This window comes from Molossus molossus, unplaced genomic scaffold (genome assembly GCF_014108415.1).
Source record: "Molossus molossus isolate mMolMol1 unplaced genomic scaffold, mMolMol1.p scaffold_m16_p_1, whole genome shotgun sequence".
NCBI lineage: Eukaryota > Metazoa > Chordata > Mammalia > Chiroptera > Molossidae > Molossus > Molossus molossus.
Genome location: NW_023425344.1, coordinates 80,921,077 through 80,931,735, shown reverse-complemented (window position 1 = coordinate 80,931,735; position 10,659 = coordinate 80,921,077). Strand labels below are relative to the sequence as shown.

Sequence of the window (10,659 nt, the reverse complement as noted above, 5' to 3'; positions counted from 1 at the left end):
CCTCCCTCCTACTTTACCTGAAGATAAATGGAAAAATATCCTCAGGTGAGGATTTAAAAAACAAAATAAAAACCTTTTATTCTTGCCCTAGCAAAAGCTATTTGTTTCCAACTCTACCATGGACGATTGGCAAAGGTTTTTCATTGGTTTCTTCTCCAATTTTATGTTTATCTAATTCACCAAGACCATCACAGAGAAAATGAAGACTCATTATGTTACTTTCTGCCTAAAACTTTCCCATGGTGCCTTACTCTGCCAAAGAAGGTGGGAGTGTGGAGTGGGAATAACTGTTTGCAGTCTGTGGCATCTGCCCATTCTCCCACTCCCTTCCTTCCCCTTTTTGTCCCAGCAACACTGGATTACTAGTTGTACACCACTGAGATATATCATTTCTTACCTCCATTTCTTTATGCTCTCCTCTACCTATGTGTAAGTTGCCCTTCACAAAGTAATGAAAGACATAGTATGTTTGAAAAGGGGAAGTTAAACATTTCTGTTTTCTCTCTTGGAAAAATGAACTGAATCAGACATGATTTATTTTCTTTTATGAAGGGATGTTACTGGCTGGTTTTACTATCAGGAATGTTCCATTTTTCAGTACGCACGTCCATATTAATAGCACATGGTCTTCAACTTTAAGAAACATTGCCCTTACCCTTATCCTAATAAAAGCTGGACTTGGACTCGATCCACAGGTAGATTTCCAATTATACCGTGAGTAAAGTTACTTTAAATATTAGAGGATGGTAGAAAAGAAAAAGAGTAAGAATTTTGTTATAGCTCTTTCAAGTGGAGTCTGTAAGCAAAACTAAGATAAAGAACAAAAATTTGCAGAAATATTGGCACCTTAATTTCTACTTCTTCTCATTATTATTACTAATATGAAGAGAAATCACTGTGATGTAAGATCTCCATTAGAGAGCACCTTTAATTATTTGAATAGAGATAAATGGCCCTTATGCAGCATTTATATTCTTTGGGACTTGTGACTCTTCTATGGAGAATTATTTGCTTTTCAGTTAACAAAGGATAAGGTCACCCCATACAAGCTTTTTTCTTTTGTTTTGTTTTATTTTTTCAGAGAGATTAATAATTTTAATAATATTTCTGTTTTATAACTTTTTCCCCACAAAATCATGTTCTTGATTATCTTTGCATTATTGTAAAAGCTAATCTTTTATAATATTCCCTAATATATTACTATCTAGGGATCATAAATCTATTTGGGTTTTTAAAAGATTCACATAACAGCCCTGGCCGGTTTGGCTCAGCAATTGGAGTGTAAGCCTGCAGACCAATGAGCCATAGTTTTGATTCTGGTCAAGGGTTCAGTCCCCAGCCCTGGTGGGAGTAGTTTGAGAGGCAAACAATCAATCTTACATCGATGTCTCTCTCTCTCTCTCACTTCCTCCCTCCCTCCACTCATTCTGAAGATAAATAGAAAAATATCCTCGGGTGAGAATTAAAAAATAAATAAAAATAACATTTATTTTTAAAATAAAATAAAAATAAGATTCAGATAACAGCTTCTCAAATAAATATGGCAAATTTATAAGTTTGGTGGTAATATCTCAGGAGCATAAATAATTATAGGTAGTGGTAATTTATTATATGATCCAGTAGAAAATTTGAAGCAATGAGAAAATTTTAGTTTTCCCGTTTAGTTAATTATGCAGTTTTTAAGTGATTTTCTTTTTTCTCATGTTGATATTTTCTATTTATAATTAAGTTAATCAAACAGTTCATCTCTGAAAGTTAACTGATGGCTATGAACCTATACTTTCATTATACTGTATACTAGAAAGAGTAAGACAGGTAGAACGAGTTATTTAATCACAGAGAAATGTATCTTTTTTTTTTTTTAGCATGTTTGAGAGAAATGTATTTTTTTTAAATAATTAAAATATAACAGTATTTAACCCTGGCCAGGTAGCCCAGTTGGTTAGAGCATTGTCCCTATAAACCAAGGTTGCTGGTTCGATTCCCAGTCAGGGCACATACAAGAATCAACCAATGAATATGTAAATGAGTAGAACAACAAATCAGTGTTTTGCTGTCTCTCTCTCTCTCTCTCTCTCTCTCTCTCTCTCCCCCCCTCTCTCCCTCCCCCATCCTTGCTCTCTCTAAAGTCAGTTTAAAAAATACAACAATGTTTTATAAAATGTGCCATAGTTTATATTCCAATCTATAATGGCATATAAAATGATCTGTATTAACGTTTTTTAAGCCCAGTGGAAAAACAGGAAAATTTAGTTTAGTAAAAGACTGTATATTTTAATATTTGCTTACATAATTGTCTTGCTGACCATTATTAGTTTGTCTAAATGTGACTGTATTTCTATTTCAGGCTTTGAAGAACTTGAAGAGAGTTTGTTTCAGATTGTCTGTGGGTCCATGCCTCATGGAGGCTTGTTCAGCTGCTGTTGTTTCCCACTATCTTATGCATTTTCCCTGGGAATGGGGATTTCTATTAGGGTAACTTGTTCTCATTTTTTCCCTATGAAAATATTTACTTAAGGATGCTTGATTTAAAATTATTGATATATTAAGAATATTGAATAGACACGCTTCTCATTAAAATTATTTTCACAGTGGTAGAGCACCTTGGAAATCAGTTGGTCAGAAGCAGAGTTGTGTTCTAAATCTACCATATCCTTGACAAACATGTATAGTCCCTAAATATTTAATGCCAAGATAATTCACTTCATCAATTTTGTAATCTATCTAATGCTCTCTTCCTTATACATTATATGTATGCATTACATATGCACATATGTGAGAGATTTTGGATAGAAATAGATATTCTAACCAAAAAAAAAAAAGCAAATATGCTTCCCTATATCCAATGTCTCATCTGTTATTTTCCACCATCCATTTCCCTTCATGTCCACATCCTTCAGATTAATAGTCTACAATCTCTGTCTCTGGATCCTGAACTCCTCTTCAGTTTTTCATCCATTTAACTTTTGCCTCCATGTATCAATTCCAATGAAACTTATAGCAAAGCTCATCCATTATATACTTACTGCCAAATACAATTAATCTTTTCAATTAAATTTTATTATAAAATACCCAAGACAGGCCAGTGTGGCTCAATGATTGAGTGTCAACCCATGCACCAAAAAGTTGCCAGTTCGATTCCTGGTCAGGGCACATGCCCAGGTTGTGGGCCAAATCCCCCGTGGGGGGCATGCAGGAGATGGCCAGTCAATATTCTCTCTCATCAATGTTTCTATCTCTCTCTCCCTCTCCTTTCCTCTCTCTCTAAAATCAATAAAGAAAAAAATTTAGAAAATACCCAAATGTACTTTCCTTTTGAAAAATTAGAACTTTACAAATAAAAGTGGAAAACCTTTTGAGCATGCCTTCAAATCCTACTGTCCACACTACCCAAAGTGACAACTCTTAAGAGTTTTATTTCATTCTAGATCTTTAAAAATAACATTCCAGATTTCTAAATCTTCATAGAGAAAGGAGTATAATTTTGTGTATTTTTATATGTCGTATCTCCTATCTATGACTAACCTGTTCATATCCTTTGTCCATTCTTCTATTGAGTTATTTTTCTTTCTAATTTGTTATATGAAATCTTTGTCTGTTATAGGTATTGCGAATATCTGTCCCCATGCACCACTAGATATTTAACTTTGCTTATGTTGACTTTTTTAATCTAAAAAAAGAAACATTGTTTCCAACAGATAAAATATGCAATACATAATACCATTTACTTGACCTTGAAAATAAAAAAAGAGAGGGTAGGAAGAGTCAATATAGCTGCTTTTGATATGCCACAGGGCTTTTAATGTAATCAAATTTAACAATATTTCTCTTTATATTTAATGCCTTTCTATGATTCATTCAGAAGGTCCTTTTTGCCCCAAAGTCACAAGTATGTTTCTCTATATTTTATTCTTATTAATTTTAAGTTCAATTTTTTTAAATTCTTTAAAACAGCTAGAATGTATTATGTGTGGGGATCTAGCTACATTGTTTTCCACATGAATAGGTAATGTCTCAACACCATTTATAAAAAGTTATTTCTTCCCACATTCATTTCAGATGTCAGTTTTATCATGTAGTAAATTCCATATATTAATTTCTACACTTTGTATTCTGTTTTCTTTCTATCTATATTGTCTGTTTCTATGTCACTATTACACAGTTGTAACCATTTTACCTTCACAAAACAATGTTCTTTTTATACTGACTTGGTTTTTCATTCTAAGCTCTTATTCTCCCAAATGAATTTTAGAATCAGCTATTCAAACTCAATGAAAAATCCTGAGAGGATTTTAATTGGTATAGAACTGAATTAACAAATTAATTGGAGGGAAAGATGACAAATTTATAATACTGAAGGCTTTGCACACAAAAGTGAAACATTTCTTTAATTATTCAGGTGTTATCTTAAGTATTAGAGTGTTTATAATATTCATAAAGGTTTATTTCACAGTTTTGTGTTTTTTTTATTGATGTTATAGATGAAATTTTCATAACATTTTCTAATTAGTTTTTTCAGATGCATGTGAAAACTACTAATTTTTAAAAATCACTTTCATTGAGGTGTAGTTTACATACAATAAAATGAACACCCATTTTCAATCAGTATTTCAGTGAGTTTTAACAAATGTATATGCCCATGTAACAACTTGCCAATTGAGGTGCAACACATTTTCATTACCCCACAAAATTCTCATGTCCCACCCCAATTCTATCCTAGCCCCAGGCAAACCATAATCTATTTTCTGTCACAATAGATTAGATATCTTTTTTTAGTGTTTTAAGCAAATGTAATTATATAGTATTTACTCTGTTGTTTCTGGCTTCTTCTGGTCAGCAAGTTGTTTTTGAGATGCATCCATATTATGGCCAGCAGTTCACTCCATTTTATTGCAGGGTAGTATTTCATTGTATGAATATACCACCAACTTTATTCATCCATTTGGTGGATATTTGGATTGTTTCCAGTCTGGAACTATTATAAATAAAGCTATGAACTTTTGCATTCAAGTCTCTGTGTGGACATTTGTTTTCGTTTTTTAGGGAAATACCTAGGAGTAGAATTGCTAGGTCATATGGTAAGATAATATTTAATTTTATTAAAGAACTGCCAAATAGTTCTCCAAAGTGTTGTTGTATTTTATATTCTCACCAACAATGTATGAAATTTCAGGCCATCTTCATCTCTATTACTTGGTAGTGTCTAATATTAGCAATTTTTTACTGGATATGTAGTGGTATCAAATTATGGTTTTATAGTTTTTTTTAATTAAATTTGGAAATTTTCAGCCACCATTATTATTATTATTATTATTATTATTATTATTATTTTGTACATGCCCCTAGTGGGAACCGAACCCAGGACTCTCTGGTCCACAGGCTGATGCTCCAACCACTGAGCCAAACTGGCCAGGGCATCAGCCATTATTTCTTAATATTTTGTTCTCCTCTCTGTCCTCTTCTCCTAGGACTACAACTGCACATGTGTTAACTGCTTGATAGTATAAGTACCTGATACTCTATTAATTTTTTTCAGTCATGGTACTCTCTGTGCTTCATTTTGGATATATTCTATTGATATGTCTTCAAATTCACTGATCCTTTCTACTGCAGTATTAAACTTTGTTAATCCGGTATAGTGATATTTTCAAGTCAGATATTATACTTTTTTTGTTGTTGATATTAATTCTCATCCAGGGATATTTTTCCACTGATTTTTAGATAGCGTGGAAAGGAGGGAAGGAGAGAGAGAGAGAAACATTGATGTGAGAACACAACAATTGGTTGCCTCCTGCATGACTCCGACTGAGGCTGGGGATCTGAAGCTACAACCCAGGTACCTGCCCTTGACCAGGAATTCAACCCATAATTCTTTGGTCTGAGGACTGACACTCGAACCACTGAGCTCCAAACTGGCTCGGGTTCATCTAGCATTTTAATGCGAGTTTAATAATATCACTTCTCTCCTTTTTTTATATCAATTTTCTTTTTTTCTCTTTCCTTTTAAAATAAAGTATAGAAGTTACCAAGATATATGAATACTCTTAATTTTTTAAGTTTACATTTTATTTAAAACAAAGTTATAAATTTAAACAAAATCTTTTTATATGTGTGTATGTATGTTTACATGATGTAACATACATAAGTATGCAAGTAATACATACTCATTGTAAAAATTCTAAAAAAATACAAGGAGACATAAAAAAGAAAACAATTATGTATGTGTACATGCCCATATCTGAGTGCATAAGAAATATGCCAGAAGTAAAAGGCAGACACTTTTTGCTTCAATAATGTTGGTGAAGACTTCTTTCCTCGATGGCTTTGCAAGGGACTCATAAATGTTATATCCAACATGAAGTTGTAGACTGCAAGCCCCTGTTCTCACTTCTACGCTGCTCTTCAGTTCGAATTCCTGCCACTTGGAATTCTCTGCATTTCTCTGTCATCATTTTATATGAATACTTATTTTAATACCTTAATACTTCCTTCAGGTACTACTCAATTGTTTTTATTTTGAAATCACTATTTTTTTTTTCTATCACCATTTATGCCCTCTATAAAAAGTCTGTATTCTCGCCCTGGCTGGTTTGGCTCAGCGGTTAGAGCATTGGCCTGCGGTCCAGAGAGACCCAGATTCGGTTCCCGCTAAGGGCACATACCTCCGTTGGTGCAGTTTGTCCCCGGCCCTGGTTGGGTCGTACGGGAGGCAGCCACTCAACGTGTCCCTATCATGTTGATGTACCTCTCTCTCTCTCTCTGTTCCTCTCTCTCCCTCCCACTCTATCTGAATAAAAAATGGAAAAATGTCCTCGAGTGAGGATAAAAAAATAAAAGTCTGTATTCTTTCTTTCACATGCTGGATATATCAACAAAACTTGATGTTTTCATTTTCTGAATTTAGCATTTCAGCATCTGTGTAATAATGTGCAAAAAATACACAAACATAAAATGTTAGTGAACATCCTAAAATCTATGAGCAAGGTGAATTGAGTTGAAATTCTTTTATTACTGAGAAGGATTTTGTTTGATTACTTGTTTTATGGAGGAATGGAGGCTAACTCTTTGACCTTAGAAACTGACCTTTGTGAATACCCTTAATTTGTATCTCTCTTGTAGCAGCGTCTAGAATTTTTCCTTTTTTTTGAGTATTTGTCAAAATTATTTTTAATGTGGGCCTTTGTGTAACATACCTTTCGAAGCCTTCTTTGCCTGCAAATATTATCATAATATAATGAAACCCTCAGATTTGAATGACTATTTGGCTGATGTTAAAATATTTAGCCCTGGCTCAGTTGGTTGGAGTGTCATCCCATACACTCAAAGGTGGCGAGTTCCATTCCTCGTAAGGGCACTTACCCAGGTTTCAGGTTCCATCCCTGGTTGGGGAGCATGTGGGAGGCAACTGATTGATGTTTTTCTCTCACATCAATGTCTCTCTCTCCCTCCCTTCCTCTCTCTAAAAATCAATTATAAAATATTCAGTTATTTTTCTTGAACATTTAAAACTATCCTTGCTTCTAGTCTTGCTTTGGAAAAGTCTGATGTCAATCTAATTCTTATTCTTTTGTAGATAATTTTTTTGGGATGATTTTAGAATTTCTCTTTGATTTTCTTAAAGATTACTGTATTTTAGACATGGATTATTACATATCCTGTGTGACCCTTTCAATCTAAGGTCTTTTGTCTTTTTTTTCAACCTTTTCTTTCCTTTTTATTTAATTTATTAGGGTGACACTGGTTAACAAAATTATACCGGTTTCAGATGCACAACTCTACAACACATCATTTGTACATTGTATTGTGTGTTCACCACCCCAGCTCAAGTCTCCTTCCATCACCATTTATCTCCTCCTATACCCTCATGAGGGCAGAGGTTGAGGGGTTTCATGGTGGGGGTAGGGTGTGGAGGGATTGAGCAATTAAGGTCTTTTGTCTTTAATTAAGGGAAACTTACTTTCATTGTTTATTTGAGCATACCATCTTCTCTATTTTCACATATTTATCTTTCTGGGGTTCTTATCATCCATATATTGGCAAATGTAATATATCTCTCAGCTGTTATTTTACACTTTCTAACTTTTTATCTTTTCTTGCTACTCTCTGAATGAGTTCTTGAATCTTTCCATTCACTACACTTCATTCCTCAGCTATATTCATTCTTTAGTTTACTCCAACTACTGTAATCTGTATTTTCACACAAATACTTTAACTTGTTACTCATGTTTTCTACTTTTGATTTAGTCTACTATTATCTTCATTTTGGTTACTTTGTTTATTTTGCTTATTTTGAATTCTTGCTTCATCTCTTCTAATCCCTTAACATCTGATCAAATCTGTGCATTTTTTACTCTATATATTTCAAAGCTAAGTTATTAGGTTGCAAAAATTCATGAATATTATACTTTCCTGGTGATTTTTAAAATCAATATTAAGTATCCTTCTCACTCATTTTAATGCTTATCTATCTTGAATTCTACTTTGTCAAATATTAATATTTATCTCACAGTTTTTTGGGGGTACTCTATTTCTCCATCCTTGAACTGGTAAACATTTTATTTTATTTTATTATTATTTTTTTTAATCCTCACCCGAGGACATTTTTCCATTTTTTGTTCAGGTAGAGTGGGAGGGAGAGAGAGAGAAACATGGATGTGAAAGGGACACATCAAGTGGCTGCCACCCGCACGACCGACCAGGGCCGGGGACAAACTGCAACCAAGGTACGTGCCCTTAGCGGGAACCGAACCCGGGTCTCTCAGGACCGCAGGCTGACGCTCTAACCGCTGAGCCAAACCGGCCAGGGCGGTAAACATTTTATTTAAGTATAACTCGTATGCAGAAAAATGTAATTACATGAATATATAGTTCTGTGAATATTCATGTAACCATCACTCAGATAAAAATGTAGAACATGGGCAGAACCCCAGAAGTTCCCTATGCTCCCTCCTAATCACTTTTCTACTCCTCCCCACAGATAATCACTGTACTAACTTGTAACACTATAATTTAGTTTGCCTGTAGTTGTGCCTTATATAAGTGAAATCACACAGCATATATTCTTTTGTGTCTAGCTCTGTCATTCAATATCATGTTTGAGATTCACCCATATTATTGTGTGTAAATGAAGTTCAGTCCTTTTTTTGGTATAGTACCATAAGTCCTGGAATGACATTGTTTCATTCAACATTGTTTCATTATAAAGTTGATAAGATGCTTAAAGAACTTGATTCTTGCTTTTATTAATTAGCTCGTGGTAAAATTGGTTTCATTATATGTTGTTTCGCCACAGTTCCAAGACCCTATAGACAATGTTAAGTGAGGGCTTACTGTATATCATTGTATGAATGTACTACGATTTACTTATTAATTTTATTATTAATAGGAATTTGCATTTTTTTAGTTGGGGCCTCTTATAATTAATGCTGTTACAAACATCCTTATACATAACTCTTGGTACACATGTACACCGTTTTCTAAAGATACATAACTAGGTACAGAATTGTTGGTTCATAGGGTAAGTAGATGTTTAAATGTATTGATTAGGTAAAGTTATTTTTCAAAGTTCCAAATTTATACTCTCACATGCTGTATAAAAGAGTTCTTGTTATTCCACATGTCTGCCAAAACTTGGAATCATCACTATTTTTAAAATATATTTTTATTGATTTCTTGGAAGAGAGAGAGAGAGATACATCAATGTGAGAGAGAATCATCAACCAGCTGCCTCCTGACTAAGAAGAAAACTGGTGACCTCTTGGTGCACAGGTTGAGGCTCAACCACTGAGCCACACCAGCCAGGCTAATCAGCAGTATTTTTCATTTGAACCATTCATATGGGTATGTTGTGATATCTCACTGAGATTTTTATTTGCATTCCTTGATTTCTGATAAGGCTAAAGAGTGTTTCTTCAAGTTTTACCCCTAAATTTCTAATGGGTTTTTGGTTGTTTATGTTTTTATTTCTGATTCATCGGTAGGAAGTCTTAATATATTTTGAATACTAGTCCTTTGTTAAATAACTTCCCATTCAGTACCTTGATGTCAAAATTCTTCATCTTCAATGTAGTCAAATTATCAGTCATTTCCTTCATTGTTAGTACTTTTCTGTCTCCTTTAAGAAACCATTCCCTATCCAAAGTCATAAAGATATTTTTCTATATTATTTTCTAGAACTTTTACTGTTTTACTTTTCACATTTAAATCCATAATCTATCTTAAATTATTTTTTGTGTTTAGTGTGAGGTATGGCCATGTATTTTTTCTCCTCCTCCCTCCTCCCCTTAGGGATATCCAGTTGACCCAACACAATTGATTTAGAAGACCAGTCCTCCTACTCCACTGCTCTGTAGTGCCACCTTTTTCATAAAGTTTCAAAAATAAAGTTTCCATTATGTGTGGGTCTGGACTCTATTTTTACCCAATAGTTTATTTGTCTATTTTCTCTGTTAGTTACTACAGTAAATTCGTAAGTCTTGATATCTTGCAGACAAAATTTTCATTTTTATGATCTTCAAAATTGTCTTCACTATTCATAATTTCTATATAAATTTATAATCAGTTTGTCCATTTCCACCAAAAAATATTTTGATTGAAATTATATTAAATCTAGAGATTAGGTGATAATTGTTTCATTTACCATAGTAAGTTATTTAATTG

At 33.6% G+C, this 10,659-nt stretch overlaps 1 protein-coding gene across 1 annotated transcript in view; it reads left to right on the top strand.

Annotated features, from left to right (window-relative positions):
- The first annotated feature begins 554 nt into the window (after nt 1-554).
- LOC118641846 (sodium/hydrogen exchanger 9B1-like) overlaps nt 555-10,659 on the top strand; it is a 31,416-nt gene continuing 21,311 nt past the window's right edge. Inside the window, exons 1-2 of the mRNA XM_036279443.1 lie at nt 555-695; nt 2,348-2,475. Coding sequence (XP_036135336.1) covers nt 555-695; nt 2,348-2,475 — 269 coding nt within the window. The remainder of the gene's footprint in view (nt 696-2,347; nt 2,476-10,659) is intronic.